Here is a 21,306-nt window from a genome sequence, read left to right as displayed (position 1 = left end):
CTGATCGGAGTGAACTCGCTGGTGTCTCAGTAGGTGGAATGACCGAGTGAATCCCTTCCCACACACGGAGCAGGTGAATGACCTCTTTCCTGCTTTCTCCAGCTGGTGTCCCTTCAGCTCCTGGGACATTTGAAAGCTTGTCCCACAGTCGGAATGTTTCACCGGTCTCTCTCTAGTGTGAACTCGCTGGTGTGCCAGCAGATTCGAGGACCGAGTGAATCTCTTCCCACACACGGAGCAGGTGAACAGAATCTCTCCTGCTCTCTCCAGCTGGTGTCTCTTCAGATCCTGGGACCTTTTAAATCTCTTCCCACAGTCAGAACATTTAATCGGTCTCTCATCACTGTGAACAAGCTGGTCTCTCAAGAGGGTGGCAGAATGAGAGAATCGATTCAAAAACACGGAGCAGGTCAACGGTCTCACATCGGTGTGCACAAGCTGGTGTCTCAGCAGCACGGAGGGTGCAATTAATCCCTTCCCACACACGGAGCGGGTTAAAGGTCTCTCCCTCATGTGATCTTGCTGGTGTATCATTGGAGCGGATGACTGAGTGAATCCCTTCCTACACACGGGGCCGGTGAACGGGCTCTCCCCAATATGTAGCCACTGGTGTCGCTTCAGGTGCTTGTAGATCTTGAAGATCTTCCCACACTCAGAACATTTAAAAGGTCTCTCATCAGTGTGAATTCTGTGGTTCACTGGTGTGGCAGCAGATTGGAGGACCGATTGCATCAGGTCCTGAGGAATCCTGTAACTCTGTCAGATCTTGACGTGATGTTTGGTCTCAGCCTCCTGTCCGTAAAGGCTCCACTTTTAAAACCCTGTGAAAGGAATGTAGAAAGGGGTAAGAGGGAGAACGTGGTCTCCATTTTATTTATATAATCATTCATAGAAACATAGAAGATAGGAGCAGGAGTCGGTCATTCTGCCCCTCGAGCCTCCTCTGCCATTCAATTGATCCCTTTAGCCTTCACAGGATGTGCGCGTTGCTGGCAACACCAGCATTTATTGCCCATCTCGAGTTGCCCTTGAGAAGGTGGTGGCGAGCCGCCGCCTTGAACCGCTGCAGTCCGTGTGGTGAAGGTGCTCCCACAGTGCGGTTACACTTCTTTACAGTGGTTTGGTACAACTGAGGGGCTTGCTAGGCCACTTCAGAGGGCAGTGAAGAGACAACCACATTGCTGTGAGTCTGAAGTCACATATAAGCCAGTCAGATTAGTGAACCAGATGGGTTTTTAACGACGGTTTCATGGTCACCATTACGAGCCTTTTAATTCCAGATTTATTTAATTAACTGAATTTAAGTTCTGCAGCTGCCGTGTTGGGATTACATAGAAACATAGAAGATAGGAGCTGGAGTAGGCCATTTGGCCCCTCGAGCCTGCTCCGCCATTCAATGAGATCATGGCTGATCATCCAAATTCAGTACCCTGTCCCTGCCTTCTCCCCATATCCCTTGATCCCTTTAGCCTTAAAAAATATATCTAACTCCTTCTTGAATATATTTAATGAACTGTTAAATATATTCAAGAAGGAGTTAGATATAGTTCTCACTTGAACTCACTTCTCCAGATCACTAGTCCAGGCCTCTGGATAACTAGTCCAGTAACATAACCACTATGGTACGGTACCTGTACTCATGTCCCCCTTTTCCCAGCCCAGGGGCAGTGAAGCTGATTTTCAGGCCCCAGCTGCTGCACAGGTTGGTTGAAAGGATCAACAGTAATGGCGGCTACAATACCCACAAGCCCCCGTGCTCCAGAAAGCGCTCCGGCTGCTGCGCTGAGTTGTGGCTGACCCCGCGCATGCGCCACATGGCCCAGCCCTCTCCTGCTCCACAGGCGCCCGGCCCGCACCGCGCATGCTCAGCACACACCCGGGGCCCCTGTCAATCATCCTCCCCCGCGCCTGTGCGCGGGGCCCGAGCTCCAGGCTGCCGCGCGGGGCTTTCTTTGTAAAGTCAGTGTTGGTGAAGAGCCGCAATCAGTGAAGGAAAGTGAGTTTTCCCCCAGGTCTGATTGAGATCAGAGGAGGGGAGAGAATAAAGGGGAATCCAAGCCTGAGAGTCCGAGGGCTCCGCAGGCACCGAATGGAGCGACTTCACTCGGGCGGAGCCGGAGAGCGCCTCAGGGGTACGTGACAGCGGGCAGCGGGCGGGATTGACGTGTCCGCCAACCATTAGGGAGACAGATTTTGGGATCAATGGGCGGGCGGCGGGTGACGCGCTCTGGGGCGTCTTGATGTCATAAAAGGTGCAGACGTCATGACGTCAATAGAACGTGTTCTGCTGATTGGTCCATATCAATTAGTTGGTCTTGAATGTAGGAAGTATGATTAAGAAGTTTGCAGATGATGCAAAAGTTGGCCGTGTGGTTGATAATGAAGAAGAAAGCTGCAGACTGCAGGAAGATACCAATGGACTGGTCAGGTGGGCAGAACAGTGGCAAATGGAATTCAATCTGGAGAAGTGTGAGGTAATGCATTTGGGGAGGGCTAACAAGGCAAGGGAATACACTATAAATGGTAGGACACTGAGAAGTGCAGAGGATCAGAGGGACCTTGGAGTGCATGTCCACAGATCCCTGAAGGTAGCAGGACAGGTAGATAAGGTGGTTAAGAAGGCATACGGAATACTTGCCTTTATTAGCCAAGGCATAGAATATAAGAGCAGGGAGGTTACGCTTGAACTGTATAAAACACTAGTTAGGCCGCAGCTAGAACACTGCGTGCAGTTCTGGTCACCACATTACAGGAAGGATGTGATTGCACTAGAGGGGGTGCAGAGGAGATTTACGAGGATGTTGCCTGGTCTGGGGAATTTTAGCTATGAGGAAAGATTGGATAGGCTGGGGTTGTTTTCTTTGGAACGGAGGAGGCTGAGGGGAGACTTAATTGAGGTGTATAAAATTATGAGGGGCCTAGATAGAGTGGATAGGAAGGACCTATTTCCCTAGCCCAGGTCTCATTGCAATTCCCCTTCTCCCAATCTATTGCCATTCAGATAATAATCTGCCTTCCTGTTTTTGACACCAAAGTGGATAACCTCGCATTTATCCACGTTATATTGCATCTGCCATGCTTCTGCCCAATCACCCAACCTGTCCAAATCATACTGGAGTTTCTCGTAATCCTCCTCACAGCACACACGCCCACCCGTCTTTGTGTCATCTGCAAACTTGGAGATATTACATCTAGTTCCCTCGTCCAGATCATTAATATATATTGTGATAGCTGGGGTCCAAGGACCGATCCCTGCGTTACCCCACTAGTCACTGCCTGCCACTTGGAAAAAGAGCCGTTTATTCCAACCCTTCGCTTCCTGTCTGCCAACCAGCTCTCTATCCAAGTCAATACCTTGCTCCCAATCCCATTTGCCTTAATTTTACACTCTAATCTCTTATGCGGGACCTTATCGAAAGCCTTTTGAAAATCCAAATACACCACATCCACTGCCCCTCCGACAGTGCGGCACTCCCTCAGTACTGCCCCTCCGACAGTGCGGTGCTCCCTCAGTACTGCCCCTCCGACAGTGCGGAGCTCCCTCAGTTCTGCCCCTCTGACAGTGCGGTGCTCCCTCAGCACTGCCCCTCCGACAGTGCGGCACTCCCTCAGTACTGCCCCTCCGACAGTGCGGCGCTCCCTCAGTACTGCCACTCCGACAGTGCGGCGCTCCCTCAGTACTGCCCCTCCGACAGTGCGGCACTCCCTCAGTACTGCCCCTCTGACAGTGCGGTGCTCCCTCAGCACTGCCCCTCCGACAGTGCGGCACTCCCTCAGTACTGCCCCTCCGACAGTGCGGCGCTCCCTCAGTACTGCCACTCTGACAGTGCGGCGCTCCCTCAGTACTGCCCCTCCGACAGTGCGGCACTCCCTCAGTACTGGCCCTCCGACAGTGCGGAGCTCCCTCAGTACCGCCCCTCCGACAGTGTGGCATTCCCTCAGTACTGCCCCTCCGACAGTGCGGAGCTTCCTCAGTACTGCCCCTCTGCCAGTCCTGCCCCGAATTGGCAGTGCTTTGACAGCTTCCTTAATTCGGTGAGGTAATCAGCGTTACTTTCATTCTTGTGCTGATTCCTCTTGAAGTATTTGAATCGTTCTGCTATCAGCAGCGGTGTTGGGTTTAAGTGCTCCTGTAGGGTATCAACAATCTCCTTAAAATTCTTGTCTTTTGGTTTGGCTGGAGTGATTAAGTTTCGTAACAGCCCGTATGTCCTTGCGCCCATTAGATTTAGAAGTACTGATGCCTTTTTATCATCTTCTATTTCATTTGCTGTGCAATATACCTCCACTCTTTCCACATATGTGGTCCAATCCTCTATATCACTATCGAAAGCATTGATATTGCCAGCCTTAGGCATCCTGAAAAAAAAATGGCGCCTCCCGCGCTTTCCTTTCATCCCTGCAGAAAAAAATGGCGCTTCCCGCCGCTGCTGCTGCTGACAACGCTGTTCTCCGCGGTTTTTATTTACATAGGTTTTTTTCAATAGCTGGAGACTCGTTCCCGCCGGACTCTCTGGGACTTTTCCCTCCCTCTGCTTGGTCCAAACGCTGACCTGCTTTGCAGCGCCGGCCATCTCCCGAGTGCTCCCCCCTCTGTCTCTGTTTGCCTCCGCCTTCGCTGCTCGGCCCCGCTGCAGAGCCAGCCGATGGAGCCCCAGCCCGCCGCCCAGGAAGGATTATTGCAGTACTTGCCACCAGCTCGGCTAGCTGGTGAAACCAGTTATTTATCTTTTTTCTTTCTTGTTTTTCTTCGACTTTCGTCTGAGGAATCGATCCCCTTGAGGTGCTGCCGAATTGCAGGTAAGTCCGTTTCCAATTCGTCGCCACTGGTTGTACCCATGTGTTAATGGAGACATGGAATGCAGGAGTTGGTTTCACAGGTGTTTACTGAACAAAGTCTGGAGGTGAACTAACAGATACAAGACACTATACAGGCTTATATAGCCCGAGTGGCCATTACCGGCATTACAATACACAGGGGCTCTTAAAGGCACATACACCACACTCTTCCCGACAGCCGCTGACTAATGGCGGCCGCAGCACCACAATTCCCCTGCCCCAGAAACCGCTCTATCCAATGCGCTGATTTCCCCGCTGAGAGTGCGCATGCTCCCTGGGGCCGCGGGCCATTCTGGGAGCCTGGCTCCTGTCCTTTGTCCCGAGTCGGACTCGGTGGAGCCAGCTGAAGAAACCGGGAAGCGGCTGCTCGGATGGGGGAGGCGCTGCACCCTGGATTTCCTGGTGCCGGGGCCCTGGCCGCACGTCCGCCAGGCCCGGCTGCTCTGATTCTGATTGAGGTTTTTGATGAGGTAACAGAGAGGGTTGATGAGAGCAATGCGGTTAACGTGGTGTACATGGATTTCCAAAAGGCGTTCGACAGCGTGTAAAGTTAGGGCACATGGGATTGGGGCAAGGTATTGACTTGGATAGAGAACTGGTTGGCAGACAGAAAGCCAAGAGTTGGAAGAAACGGGTCTTTTTCCGAGTGGCAGACAGTGACTAGTGGGGTACCGCAGGGATCGGTCCTTGGACCCCAGCTATTCACAATATATATTAATGATCTGGACGAGGGAACTAGATGTAATATCTCCAAGTTTGCAGATGACACAAAGCTGGGTGGGCGTGTGTGCTGTGAGGAGGATGCCGAGAAACTCCAGTATGATTTGGACAGGTTGAGTGATTGGGCAGAAGCATGGCAGATGCAATATAACGTGGATAAATGCGAGGTTATCCACTTTGGTGTCAAAAACAGGAAGGCAGATTATTATCTGACTGGCAATAGATTGGGAGAAGGGGAAGTGCAACGAGACCTGGGTGTCCTTGTGCACCAGTTGCTGAAGGTAAGCATGCAGGTGCAGCAGGCGGTTCAGAAGGCAAATAGTATGTTGGCCTTCATAGCGAGAGGGTTTGAGTACAGGAACAAGGATGTCTTGCTGCAGTTGTACAGGGCCTTGGTGAGACCACATCTTGAGTATTGTGTGCAGCTTTGGTCGCCTTATCTGAGGAAGGATGTTCTTGCCATGGAGGGAGTGCAGCAAAGATTCACCAGGCTGATACCTGGGATGTCAGGAATGATGTATGAGGAGAGAGTGGTTCGATTGGGCTTGTACTCGCTGGGGTTTAGAAGAATGAGAGGGGATCTCATTGAAACTTATAAAATTCTAACAGGACTGGTCAGACTAGATGCAGGAAGGATGTTCACGTTGGTCAGGGAGTCCAGAACCAGGGGTCACAGTCTAAGGATAAGGGGTAAGCCATTTAGGACAGAGATGAGGAGGAATTTCTTCACCCAGAGAGTGGTGAACCTGTGGAATTCTCTGCCACAGAAGGCAGTTGAGGCCAATTCATTAAATATATTCAAGAAGGAGTTAGATATATTTCTTTAGGCTAAAGGGATCAAGGGATATGGAGAGAAGGCAGGGACAGGGTACTGAATTTGGATGATCAGCCATGATCTCATTGAATGGCGGAGCAGGCTCGAGGGGCCGAATGCTCCTATCTTCTATGTTTCTATGTTCAGCCTCAGACAAATGTTAGGGAGAGGGATGGAGTCAGTGGCTAGGGAACGGAGTTTGTGGGGTGTCTGTCCCTTTAACTACAATTCATAGAATCATAGAAATTTACAGCACAGAAGGAGGCCATTCGGCCCATCTTGTCCGAGCCGGCCGACAAAGAGCTAGCCTCCCTAATCCCACTTTCCAACACTTGGTCCGTAGCCTTGTAGGTTACGGCACTTCAAGTGCATATCCAAGTACTTTTTAAATGTGATGAGAGTTTCTGCCTTATGCGGGACCTTATCGAAAGCCTTTTGAAAGTCCAAATACACCACATCCACTGGTTCTCCCTTATCTATTTTACCAGTTACACCCTCAAAAAATTCCAGTAGATTAGTCAAGCACGATTTACCTTTTGTAAATCCATGTTGACTTTGTCCGATCCGGTCGCTTTTTTCCAAGTGCTCTGCTATTACATCATTTATAATGGACTCTAGCATTTTCCCCACTACCGATGTCAGGCTTACCGGTCTGTAATTCCCCGTTTTCTCTCTACCACCTTTTTTGAACAGTGGGGTAACATTAGCTACCTGCCAATCCATGGGTACTGTTCCAGAGTCTATCGAATTTTGGAAGATGACCAGCAATGCATCTACTATTTCTAGGGCCACTTCCTTAAGTACCCTAGGATGTGGATTATCAGGCCCTGGGGATTTATCGGCCCTCAATCCCATCAAGTTCCCTAACACCATTTCCGTACAAAAACAGATTTCTATCAGTTCCTCCCTTTCATTACACCCTATGTTCCCCGACATCTCTGGGAGGTTATTTGTGTCCTCCTTTGTGAAGACAGAACCAAAGTATGTATTTGATTGGTCAGCCATTTCTTTGTTCCCCATTATAACTTCCCCTGATTCTGACTGCAAGGGACCTACGCTTGACTTCACCAATCTTTTTCTCTTCACATATTCATAAAAGCTTTTACAGTCAGTTTTTATGTTCCCTGCAAGCTTACGCTCATACTCTATTTTCCCCCTCTTAATTAATCGCTTTGTCCTCCTTTGTTGGATCCTAAACTGCTCCCAATCCTCAGGTTTACTGCTTTTTCTGGCCAATTTATATGTCCTTTCCTTGGATCTTATGCTATCCCTAATTTCCCTTGTTAGCCACGGTTGAGTCACCTTTTTTGTTTTATTTTTATGCCAAACTGAGATGAACAAATTCTGTAGTTCATCCATGCGATCTTTGAAGGTTTGCCATTGCCCATCCACCGTCAACCCTTTGAGTGACATTCCCCAATCAATCCTACCCAACTCGCACCTCATACCATCGTAGTCTCCTTTATTTAACTTCAGTACCCTAGTCTCTGAGTCAACTATTTCACTCTCCATCTTAATGAAGAATTCTATCATATTATGAACGCTCCAACCCAAAGGGCCTCACACAACAAGATTGTTAATTAATCCTTTCTCATTACATAATACCCAGTCTAAGTTGGCCTGTTCTCTAGTTGGTTCCTCGACATATTATAAAGCAATATACAGAGTAAAGCTCCCTCTACACTGTCCCATCAAACACTCCCAGGGCCGGTACAGCACGGGTTAGATACAGAGTAAAGCTCCCTCTACACTGTCCCATCAAACACTCCCAGCGCAGGTACAGCACGGGTTAGATACAGAGTCAATCTTCCTCTACACTGTCCCATCACACACTCCCAGGGCAGGTACAGCACGGTTTAGATACAGAGTAAAGCTCCCTCTACACTGCCCCATCAAACACTCCCAGGGCAGGTACAGCACAGGTTAGATACAGAGTAAAGCTCCCTCTACACTGTCCCATCAAACACTCCCAGGGCAGGTACAGCACGGGTTAGATACAAGGTAAAGCTCCCTCTACACTGTCCCATCAAATACTCCCAGGGCAGGTACAGCACAGGTAGATACAGAGTAAAGCTCCCTCTACACTGTCCCTTCAAACACTACCAGGGCAGGCACATCATGGGTTTGATACAGAGTAAAGCTCCCTCTACACTGTCCCATCAAACACTCCCAGGGCAGGTACAGCATGGGTTAGATACATAAGAACATAAGAACATAAGAAATAGGAGCAGGAGTAGGCCAATGGGGCCTTCGAGCCTGCTCCGCCATTCAGTAAGATCATGGCTGATCTGATCCTAACCGCCAATCTACTATCACAGAACCATCTCCTGAATCTAACAGAATTAGACACACGAAATAGGAGCAGGATGAGGCTACACGGCCCCTGGGCCCGCTCCGCTACCCACAGGGCCATGTTCGATCCGAACCTAGACTCATGTCCAAATTCCTGCCCGCTCCCCTTAACCCTTAATTCCATTTACTTCTAGGAAACTGTCTATTTCTGTTTTAAATTTATGTAATGATGTAGCTTCTACAGCTTTTTGGGGCAGCATATTCCATGGACCTACCACCCTCCGAGTGAAGTAGTTCCTCCTCATCTCAGTTTTGAAAGAGCAGCCCCATATTCTAAGACTATGCCGCCTAGTTCTAGTTTCACCCATCATCGGGAACATCCTCCCCGCATCCACCCGATCCAACCCCTTCATAATCTTATTTGTTTCAATAAGATCGCCTCTCATTCTTCTGAACTCCAATGAGTGGAGTCCGAATCTACTCAACCTCTCCTCATATGTCCATCCCCTCATCCCCGGGATTAACCGAGTGAACCTTCTTTGTACTGACTCGAGAGCAAGTATGTATTTTCTTAAGTATGGACACCAAAACTGTATGCAGTATTCCAGGTGCGGTCTCACCAATACCTTGTACAACTGAAGCAATACCTCCCTATTTTTATATATTCTATCCCCCTAGCAATGAAAGCCAACATTCCATTGGCCTTCTTAATCACTTGCTGCACCTGCATACTAACCTTTTGAGTTTCGTGCACCAGGACCCCCAGATCCCTTTGTACTTCAGTACTTTCCAGTTTCTTGCCATTAAGATAATAACTTGCTCTACGATTTTTCCTGCCAAAGTGCATAACCTCACACTTTCCAGTATTGTATTCCATCTGCCAAATCTCTGCCCACTTACTTAGCCTGTCTATGTCCCCTTGCAGGTTTTTTATGTCCTCCTCACTCACTACTTTCCCTCCCATCTTAGTATCATCTGCAAACTTTGATATGTTACACTCGGTCCCCTCCTCCAAATCATTAATATAGATTGTAAAGAGTTGGGGACCCAGCACTGACCCCTGCGGAACACCACTAGTTACTGATTGCCAGCCTGAGAATGAACCATTTATCCCAACTCTCTGCCTTCTGTTAGATAGCCAATCCTCTATCCATGCCAGAATATTACCCCCAATCCCGTGATTTTTTATCTTAAGCAATAATCTTTTGTGTGGCACCTTGTCAAATGCCTTTTGGAAGTCAAAATACACTACGTCCACTGGTTCCCCTTTATCCACCCTATATGTTACTTCCTAAAAGAACTCCAGCAAATTTGTCAAACATGACTTCCCCTTCATAAAACCATGCTGACTTTGTCCTATTAAATTATGATTATCCACATGTCCTGTTACTGTCTCCTTAATAATGGACTCCAAAATTTTACCTACCACAGATGTTAGGCTGACCGGTCTATAGTTTCCAGCCTTCTGTCTACTGCCCTTTTTAAATAAGGGTGTTACATTAGCAGTATTCCAGTCTGCCGGGACCTTTGCTGCGTCCAGGGAGTATTGGAAAATTATTACCAATGCATCCACAATCCCTACCGCCACTTCCCTCAAGACCCTAGGATGTAAGCCATGAGGTCCAGGTGATTTATCCACCTTGAGTCCCATTATTTTACCGAGTACCACTTCCTTAGTGATTTTGATCGTGTTTAGCTCCTCTCCCCCTATAGCCCCCTGTTTGTCCAGTGTTGGGATATTCTTAGTGTCCTCTACTGTAAAGACTGATACAAAATATTCATTCAGTGTTTTTGCCATCTCCATATTTCCCACCATTAATTTCCCGGTCTCATCCTCTAAGTGACCAACATTTACTTTAGCCACCCTTTTTCTTTTTATATAGCTATAAAAACTCTTACTATCTGTTTATATATTTTTTGCTAATTTACTTTCATAATCTATCTTCCCTTTCTTAATCAATCTTTTTGTTATTTTTTGCTGTCTTTTAAAGTTTTCCCAATCCTCTATCCTCCCACTAGATTTGGCTACCTTATATGCCCTTGTTTTTGGTCTAATACTATCCTTAATTTCTTTACTTAGACACGGATGGCTGTCTTTTCTTTTACACCCTTTTCTTCTCAGTGGAATATATTTTTTTGGAAGTTGTAAAATAACTCCTTAAATGTACACCACTGATCATGTATCATCTTACCCTTTAATCTATTTTCCCAATCCACTCTACTCAATTCCGCTCTCATACCTTCATAGTCTCCTTTATTCAAGCTTAGCACGCTTGTTTGAGATCCAACCTTCTCACCCTCTAATTGAATATGGAATTCAACCATGTTATGGTCACTCATTCCAAGGGGATCCTTTACTAGGACATTTTAAATTAATCCTGTCTCGTTACACAGGACCAGATCTAATGTTGCTTGCCCCCTGGTCGGTTCAGTTACATACTGCTCAAGAAACCCATCCCTAATACACTCAATGAACTCATCCTCAAGGCAGCCCTGCCCAATTTGATTTGTCCAATTAATATGATAGTTAAAATCCCCCATAATTATAGATGTTCCCTTATTACAAGCCTCAACTATTTCCTGATTGATACTCCGTCCAACAGAGTTGCAGCTGTTCGGAGGCCGATAGACTATGCCCACTCGTGTTTTTTTCCCCTTATTATTTCTTACCTCCACCCAAACTGTTTCATTATCCTGATCTTTTGACCCAATATCATTTCTCTGTATTACAGTGATTCCATCCTTTATTAACATAGCCACCCCACCTCCCCTTCCTTCCTGCCTGTCCTTCCTGATCGTTAAATAACCTGGTATGTTTAATTCCCAGGCATTGTCACCTTGCAGCCATGTTTCTGTAATGGCCACAAGATCATACCCATATGTAGTTATTTGTGCCATTAACTCGTCTATTTTGTTACAAATGCTACGTGCATTCAGATAGAGAACTTTCAAATATGTTTTAAGAACATAACATAAGAAATAGGAGCAGGAGTAGGCCAATCGGCCCCTCGAGCCTGCTCCGCCATTTAATAAGATCATGGCTGATCTGATCCTAACCGCCAATCTACTATCACAGAACCATCTCCTGAATCTAACAGAATTAGACACACGAAATAGGAGCAGGATCAGGCTACACTTAGTTCCTGCTTTTGCCCTTTTTATTACTTTAACTTTTACTCCATACCTTCTGCCCTTCCTGACACGCTCTGGTTTTTAATTTCCCCACTGCTACCTAAGTCTATGACCTTCTCTGTTGTCATTTTTATTATTTGCTCTCTAGGAACCTCCCCCCCGACTAGTTAGTTTAAAGCCCTCTCTACAGCCCTAGTTATATGATCCGCCAGGACTCTAGTCCCAGCACTGGCCAAGTGAAGTCCGTCCCAACAGAACAGCTCCCTCCTGCCCCAGTACTGGTGCCAGTGTCCCAGGAAGCAAAACCCATTTCTCCCACACCAGTCTTTGAGCCACGCATTTAACTCTCTAATTTTATTTGTCCTAGCCAAATTCGCTCGTGGCTCAGGTAATAATCCATTATTACCCTTGAGGTTCTGTTTTTTAATTTGACCCCTAGCTGCTCATACTCCTTTAACAGAACCGGCTTCCTAGTCCTATCTACGTCGTTTGTACCAACATGGACCATGACAACTGGATCCACCCCCTCCCACTGCAAGTTTCTTTCCAGCCCAGAGGAGATGTCCTTAACCCTGGCACCGGATAGGCAACACAGCCTTCGGGACTCTCGCTCTCGGCTGCAGAGAACTCTATCTATCCCCCTAATAATACTATCCCCTACCACTACAACATTTCTATTTACTCACCCCTCTTGAATGGCCCCCCCGTTCCACGGTGCTGTGGCCAGGTTGCTCATCCTCCCTGCAGTCCCTGCTCCTGTCCCCACAGGGAGTAAGAACCTCAAACCTGTTGGACAAGAGCAAGGGCTGCGGCTCCTCCAGCTCTACCTCCTGGATCCCCGTACCTGCCTCACTCGTAGTCACACCGTCCTGTCCCTGACCATGGGCTGCATCTGAATTAATTAACTTCATAGGTGTGACCACCTCCTGATACACAGAGTCCAGGTACTTCTCCCCCTCCCTGATGTGTCGCAGTGTCTGAAGCTCAGACTCCAGCTCATCAACACGGAGCTGGAGTTCCTGTAGCAGCAGACACTTGTCACAGACGTAATCACCGTGACCCTCAATGGGGTTCACCGGCTCCCACATCTCTCAACAGTAACACATCACCTGCTCCATTCTATGTAATTAATTAAATTTTTTATTGTTAGTTATGGACACCCTCTGCCCGATTTTAGATGCTAGTATCCCCTTTAATTAATTGGATTTAAATTAAATCAATCCCTCTAGTTACACCAGTTAAATGGTTTACCAACAGTCACTCTGCACCAGAAAGGCCTTATTAACTACAACCCACAGAGTGAAAGTTTGAAAAGAGCACCTAACACCCCACTTACCCAAACTCACAGCACTCTTTGATGACTCGCACTCAGTGCTTGCTCGCACTACGACTGGTCTTTTTATACTGTTTGTTTGTTTACAGCCAAATGAGTCACCCCTGCTGATTGGTTAGAAAACTGGTTTCCACTGCCTGCTGTGCCAATTTACTCCTACTGCAGGGTAACCTTGTTTTACTCTTCTTAAACCAACGGAATCCCAAATATTTAACTTTTCCCCTTTACTTAAACTGCTTAAGTAATCTTATCAAGAATGATTTAAAGAGAAATAACAATTAAAGAACTCTAAAGAACAGAGTAAAGATCCCTCTACACTGTCCCATCACACACTCCCAGGGCAGGTACAGCACGGGTTAGATACAGAGTAAAGCTCCCTCTACACTGTCCCATCAAACATTCCCAGGGCAGGTACAGCACGGGTTAGATACAGAGTAAAATCCCACTACACTGTCCCATCAAACACTCCCAGGGCAGGTACAGCACGGGTTAGATACAGAGTAAAGCTCCCTCTACACTGACCCATCAAACACTCCCAGGGCAGGTGCAGCACGGGTTAGATACAGAGTAAAGCTTCCTCTACACTGTCCCATCAAACACTCCCAGGGCAGGTACAGCACGGGTTAGATACAGAGTAAATCTCCCTCTACACTGTCCCATCAACCACTCCCAGGGCAGGTACAGCACGGGTTAGATACAGAGTAAAATCCCTCTAGACTGTCCCATCAAACACTCACAGGGCAGGTACAGCATAGGTTAGATACAGAGTAAAGCTCCCTCAGCACTGTCCCATCAAACACTCGCAGGGCAGGTACAGCACGGTTTAGATACAGAGTAATGCTCCCTCTACACTGTCCCATCAAACACGCCCAGGGCAGGTACAGCATGGGTTAGATACTGAGTAAATCTCCCCCTACACTGTCCCATCAAACACACCTAGGGCAGGTACAGCACAGGTAGATACAGAGTAAAGCACCCTCTACATTGTCCCATCAAAGACTCCCAGGGCAGGTACAGCACGGGTTAGATACAGAGTAAAGCTCTCTCTGCACTGTCCCATCAAACACTCCCAGGGCAGGTACAGCACGGGTTAGATACAGAGTAATGCTCCCTCTACACTGTCCCATCAAACACTCCCAGGGCAGGTGCAGCACGGGTTAGATGCAGAGTAAAGGTGCCTCTACACTGTCCCACCAAACACTCCCAGGGCAGGCACATCACGGGTTTGATACTAAGTAAAGCTCCCTCTACACTGTCCCATCAAATAGTCCCATGGCAGGTACAGCACGGGTTAGATACAGAGTAAAGCTCCCTCTACACTGTCCCATCAAACCCTCCCACGGCAGGTACAGCACGGGTTAGATACAGCCTGAAGCTCCCTCTACACTGTCCCATTAGACACTCCCAGGGCAGGTACAGCACGGGTTAGATACAGAGGAAAGCTTCCTCTACACTGTCCCACCAAACACTCCCAGGGCAGGTACATCACTGGTTTGATATAAAGTAAAGCTCCCTTTAGACTGTCTCATCAAACGCTCCCAGGGCAGGTACAGCATGGGTTAGATACAGAGTAAAGCTCCCTCTACACAGTCCCATCCAACACTCCCAGGGCATGCACGTCACGGGTTAGATACAGAGTAAAGCTCCCTCTACACTGTCCCATCAAACACTCCCAGGGCAGGTACAGGACCGTTTAGATGCAGAGTAATGCTCCCGCTACACTGTCCCATCATACACTCCCAGGGCAGGTACAGCACGGTGTAGATACAGAGTAAAGCTCCCTCTACACTGTCCCATCAAACACTCCCAGGGCTGGTACAGCACGGGTTAGATACAGAGTAAAGCTCCCTCTATACTGTCCCATCAAACACTCCCAGGGCAGGTACAGCACGGGTTAGATACAGAGTAAAGCTCCCTCTACACTGTCCCATCAAACACTCCCAGGGCAGGTACAGCACGGGTTAGATACAGAGTAAAGCTCCCTCTACACTGTCCCATCAAACACTCCCAGGGCAGGTACAGGACTGTTTAGATGCAGAGTAATGCTCCCGCTACACTGTCCCATCATACACTCCCAGGGCAGGTAAAGCACGGTGTAGATACAGAGTAAAGCTCCCTCTACACTGTCCCATCAAACACTCCCAGGGCTGGTAAAGCACGGGTTAGATACAGAGTAAAGCTCCCTCTACACTGTCCCATCAAACACTCCCAGGGCTGGTACAGCACGGGTTAGATACAGAGTAAAGCTCCCTCTACACTGTCCCATCAAACACTCCCAGGGCAGGTACAGCACGGGTTAGATACAGAGTAAAGCTCCCTCTACACTGTCCCATCAAACATTCCCAGGGCAGGTACAGCGCTGGTTAGATACAGAGTGTCAGCCATGGCTCAGGCGGCAGCACTCTCTCCTCTGAGTCAGAAGGTTGTGGGTTGAAGTCCCACTCCAGAGACTGGAGTCTAAAACTCTGTGCTGCCCCTCCAGTGCAGTGCTGAGGGAGTAAAGCCCAGTGCAGAGTAAAGTTCCCTCTGCACTGCTCCACTAACAGGCCTGAGCCCCAAACTCAGAAGAGCGCCCTCTGCTGCATTCCACTTGTCTCAGCAGCGGGAGAAGCAGGCGGCGGAAGTTCCGACCCGCGGACACTCCGATTGGTTGGAGGACCCGCCACCACCTCTGTCCTCCAAGCTCCACCCGCTCTCTCCCTGTTGGTCGGAGCTGCCGTCAGTCACCGCCGTGGAGTCGATGACGTGCCCCAGTCTGGCTCCCTGCAGAAGACAAGGGGCTGCGGCTGCTCAATCGGCTCCGCTCGGTGCCGGGAGGGCGCTGGGACGGTCCGGTTTGTATTTTCTTTTTATTTACCTCCCCGCCCGCGCTTCTCTCCACTATGTATAAAAATAAACCCTGATAAAACTCACTTTCCGCCGGTGATCCGGACTCTTGTGGTTGCCCGGGCCGACCCAGAATGCGAGGCCCTGCGCAGGCGCAGTAGCGGTTCATCCTCGGGAGCTGGGCCCGGAGGCGCATGCGGAGTAGGGGGAGGGGGCGGGGCCTGTTCGGAGCGGCGCATGCGGAGTAGGGGGAGGGGCCTGTTCAGAGCCCGCGCTCACCTTGGAGCGGCGCATGCGGAGTAGGGGGAGGGGGCGTGGCCTGTTCAGAGCCCCCGCTCACCTTGGAGCGGCGCATGCGGAGTAGGGGGAGGCGGCGGGGCCTGTTCAGAGCCCGCGCTCACCTTGGAGCGGCGCATGCGGAGTAGGGGGAGGGGGCGGGGCCTGTTCAGAGCCCCCGCTCACCTTGGAGCGGCGCATGCGGAGTAGGGGGAGGGGGCAGGGCCTGTTCAGAGCCCGCGCTCACCTTGGAGCGGCGCATGCGGAGTAGGGGGAGGGGGCAGGGCCTGTTCAGAGCCCGCGCTCACCTTGGAGCGGCGCATGCGGAGTAGGGGGAGGGGGCAGGGCCTGTTCAGAGCCCACGCTCACCTCGGAGCGGCGCATGCGGAGTAGGGGGAGGGGCCTGTTCAGAGCCCGCGCTCACCTTGGAGCGGCGCGTGCGGAGTAGGGGGAGGGGGCGGGGCCTGTTCAGAGCCCCCGCTCACCTTGGAGCGGCGCATGCGGAGTAGGGGGAGGGGGCGGGGCCTGTTCAGAGCCCGCGCTCACCTTGGAGCGGCGCATGCGGAGTAGGGGGAGGGGGCGGGGCCTGTTCAGAGCCCCCGCTCACCTTGGAGCGGCGCATGCGGAGTAGGGGGAGGGGGCAGGGCCTGTTCAGAGCCCGCGCTCACCTTGGAGCGGCGCATGCGGAGTAGGGGGAGGGGGCGGGGCCTGTTCAGAGCTCACCTCCAACAATGAGAACAACAACAACTTGTATTTCTATAGCACCTTTAACGTAGGAAAACGTCCCAAGGCGCTGCACAGGAGTATTGTAAGACATTGAAAAATGTGACCCCGAGCCACAAGAGGAGAAATTCGGGCAGATGGCCAAAAGCTTGGTCACAGAGGTGGGTTTTGATCAGCCATGATCTCATTGAATGGCGGAGCAGGCTCGAGGGGCCAAATGGCCTACTCCTGCTCCTATTTTCTATGAAAGAGAGGCGGAGAGGTTCAGGGAGGGAATTCCAGAGCTTAGGGCCGAGGCAACAGAAGGCACGGCCACTGATGGTGCAGCGATTATAATCAGGGATGCTCAAGAGGGCAGAATTGGAGGAACGCAGATGTCTCGGGGGGGAGGAGGTTGTTTTCTTTGGAACCGAGGAGGCTGAGGGGAGACCTGATTGAGGTGTATAACATTCTGAGGGGCCGAGATAGGAAGGACCTATTTCCCTTGGCAGAGGGGTCCACAACCAGGGGGCGTAGATTTGAAGTAATTGGTCGGAGGTTTAGAGGGGAGTTGAGGAGAAATGTTTTCACCCAGTGGGTGGTGGGGGTCTGGAACTCACTGCCTGACAGGGTGGTAGAGGCAGAAACTCTCATCACATTTTAAAAAGTACTTGGATATGCACTTGAAGTGCCGTAAACTACAAGGCTACGGACCAAGTGCTGGAAAGTGGGATTCGTGTCGATAGCACTTAATCGGCGGGCCGGACAAGATGGGCCGAATGGCCTCCTTCTGTGTCATTATTTCTCTGTGATTCTATCGTGGGGGGCGGGTGGTTGTGAGGCTGAAGGGAATAACTAAGATAGGGAGGGGCGAGGCCATGGAGGGATTTGAAAACAAGGATGAGAATTTTGAAATCGAAGCATTGCTTAACCGGGAGCCAATGTAGGTCAGCGAGGACAGGGGTGATGGGTGAACGGGACTTGGCATTGAGTTACGACACGGGTAGTTTTGGATCACCTCAAGTTTACGTGGGGTGGAATGTGGGAGGCCAGCCAGGAGTGCGTTGGAATAGTCGAGTCTCGAGGTAACAAAAGCCCGGGTGAGGGTTTCAGCAGCAGATGAGCTGAGGCAGTGGTGGAGACGGGCCATGTTACTGAGGTGGAAGTAGGCAGTCTTTGTTATGCTGCGGATATGTGTTCGGAAGCTCATTTCAGGGTCAAATATGACACCAAGGTTGTGAACAGTGTGGTTCAGCCTCAGAGAGATGTTAGGGAGAGGGATGGAGTCAGTGGCTAGGGAACAGAGTTTGTGGCAGGGACCGAAAACAATCGCTTTAGTCTTCCCAATATTTAATTGGAGAAAATTTCTGCTCACCCAGAACCGGATTAGAGATCGTGGAGGGGTCGAGAGAAGTGGTGGTGAGGTAGAGCTGGGTGTCATCAGCGTACATCTGGAAACTGAGGCTGTGTTTTCAGATGATGTCACCAAGGGGCCTCATTTAGATGAGAAATAGGAGGGGCCCAAGGATAGATCCTTGGGGGACACCAGAGGTAACAATGCGGGAGTGGGAAGAGAAGCCATTGCAGGTGATTCTGTGGCTACGATTGGATAGATAGGAATGGAACCAGGCGAGTGCAGTCCCACCCAGCTGGACAATGGTGGAGAGGCGTTGGGAGAAGGATGGAGTGGTCAACCGTGTCAAAGACTGCAGACAAGTCAGGAAGGACGAGGAGAGATAGTTTACCTTTGTCACAGTCACAAAGGATGTCATTTGATGAGACTTTGATGAGACTTGATTTGACTTCAGGGCCAAGTCAGTGAGGTGGATTGGGCTGTTTCTGACCCACTGGTTATTGTGGGCACGACTGGACACCAGTGGGACCTGTTTGTTCTTTGAGGCAAAATTAGCCCAAAAAAAACCCTGCTTCCCCCCTTACCCTTTCTGCACTCCTTTTACAGGGTTTTAGAAGTGGAGCATTTACAGACAGGAAGCTCAAACCAAACATCACGTCATGATCTGACAGAGTTATGTGATTCCTCGGGACCTGATTCAATCGCTCCTCCAATCTGCTGGCACCCCCGTGAGTTCACACTGGGGAGAGACCTTTTTAAATGTTCTGAGAGCTTCAAAATCTACAAATACCTGAAGCGACACCAGTGGCCACACACTGGGGGAAACCCGGGCCCCGTGTGTGGGAAGGGATTCACTCAGCCATCCGCTCCGATGATACACCAGCAAGTTCACACAAGGGAGGGACCTTTAACCCACTTCGTGTGTGGGAAGGGATTAATTGCACCCTCCGTGCTGCTGAGACACCAGCTTGTCCACACCGATGAGAGACCATTGACCTGCTCCGTGTTTTTGAAGTGAATTTCTCATTCTGCCACCCTCCTGAGACACCAGCTTGTTCACAGTGATGAGAGACCGATTAAATCTTCTGACTGTGGGAAGAGATTTAAAAGTTCCCAGGATCTGAAGAGACACCAGCTGGGGAGAGCAGGAGAGATTCTGTTCACCTGCTCCGTGTGTGGGAAGGGATTCACTCAGTCCTCGAATCTGCTGGCACACCAGCGAGTTCACACTGGGGAGAGGCGGTTCACCTGCTCCGTGTGTGGAAAGGGATTTACTCAGTCATCCAACCTACTGACACACCAGCGATATCACACTGATGAGAGACCGTTCACCTGCTCCGTGTGTGGGAAAGGATTCACTCAGTCATCTCACCTACTGACACACCAGCGAGTTCACACTGGGGAGAGGGCGTTCACCTGCTCCGTGTGTGGGGAGGGATTCACTCAGTCATCACACCTGTTGAGACACCAGCAATATCACACTGATGAGAGACCGTTTAAATGTTCTGACTGTGGGAAGAGCTTTAAAACCTCTGGGGATCTGAAGCAACACCAGCAAGTTCACACCGATGAGAGACCATTTACATGTTCTGACTGTGGGAAGAGCTTTAAAATCTTTGGGGATCTGAAGCAACACCAGCAAGTTCACACCGATGCGAGACCGTTTACATGTTCTGTTTGTGGGATGAGCTTTAAAACCTCTGGGGATCTGAAGCAACACCAGCGAGTTCACACTGGGGAGAGGGAGTTCACCTGCTCCGTGTGTGGGAAGGGATTCACTCAGTCATCAAACCTGCTGACACACCAGCGAGTTCACACTGATGAGAGACCATTTAAATGTTCTGACTGTAGTAAGAGCTTTAAATATTCGAAGGACCTGAAGAGACACCAGCTGGAGAAAAAAGGAAAGAGACTGTTCACCTGCTCTTTGTGTGGCAAAGGATTCATTCGGTCATCAGACCTACTGAGACACCAGCGAGTTCACATTGTTCTGTAGCGCAGGGCCCTGTAGAGAGCTGGGGTGACATGAACATGGAATGGATGAATGTTTTATAAATTCTTGTACTGCTGTTTAATCTTTAAGACTGTTGTGCTGATGAATCCCTTCTTTTGACAGTTCATGGTGTCACATAGAATGTACAGCACAGAAACAGGCCATTCGGCCCAACTGGTCCATGCCAGTGTTTATGCCCCACACCCACCCTACTTCAAATAACTCGATCAACATCTCCTCCCATTCCTTTCTCCCTTGTGTGGCTTTCTCATAAATGCATCTGTGCTGTTCACGTCAACTACTCCCTGTGGTAGCGAGTTCCCCATTCTCACCATTCTCTGGATAAAAATGTTTCTCCTGAATTCCCTCCTGGATTTATTAGTGATTTTATATTTATAGCCACATAAATATGATGAGATTCTGTTAAGCTGGCAAGTATGTTACATAGAAACATAGAAGATAGGAGCAGGAGTAGGCCATTCGGCCCCTCGAGCCTGCTCCGCCATTCAATGAGATCATGGCTGATCATCCAAATTCAGTACCCTGTCCCTGCCTTCTCCCCATATCCCTTGATCTCTTTAGCCTTAAGAAATATATCCAACTCCTTCTTGAATATATTTAATGAATTGGCCTCCACTGCCTTCTGTGGTAGAGAATTCCACAGGCTCACCACTCTCTGGGTGAAGAAATTCCTCCTCATCTCTGTCCTAAATGGCTTACCCCTTATCCTTAGACTGTGACCCCTGGTTCTGGACTCCCAGGCCATCGGGAACATCCTTACTGCATCTAGTGTGTCTAGTCCTGTTAGAATTTTATAAGTTTCAATGAGATCCCCTCTCATTCTTCTAAACTCCAGCGAGTATAAGCCCAATCGACCCAATCTCTCCTGATACGTCATTCCTGCCATCCCAGATATCAGCCTGGTGAATCTTCGCTGCACTCCCTCCATGGCAAGAACATCCTTCCTCAGATAAGGTTGTTGTACTTTGTCTTTTTCTGATGAATGAAACATTACTGAGCCGCTG

At 49.5% G+C, this 21,306-nt stretch overlaps 1 protein-coding gene across 1 annotated transcript in view; it reads right to left on the bottom strand.

Annotated features, from left to right (window-relative positions):
• The window catches only part of LOC147118219 (uncharacterized), a 97,955-nt gene that overhangs the window by 63,336 nt on the left and 13,313 nt on the right, over window positions 1-21,306 (bottom strand). Inside the window, exon 3 of the mRNA XM_085983682.1 lies at window positions 3,332-3,338. Within this exon, the coding sequence (XP_085839808.1) occupies window positions 3,332-3,338 (7 nt within the window). The remainder of the gene's footprint in view (window positions 1-3,331; window positions 3,339-21,306) is intronic.

This window comes from Somniosus microcephalus, chromosome 4 (genome assembly GCF_052327205.1).
Source record: "Somniosus microcephalus isolate GS21.2 chromosome 4, FLI_Smic_1.0, whole genome shotgun sequence".
Lineage (NCBI taxonomy): Eukaryota > Metazoa > Chordata > Chondrichthyes > Squaliformes > Somniosidae > Somniosus > Somniosus microcephalus.
Note: the sequence above shows the minus strand (reverse complement) of the source record. Positions and strands in the feature narration are given on the sequence as shown.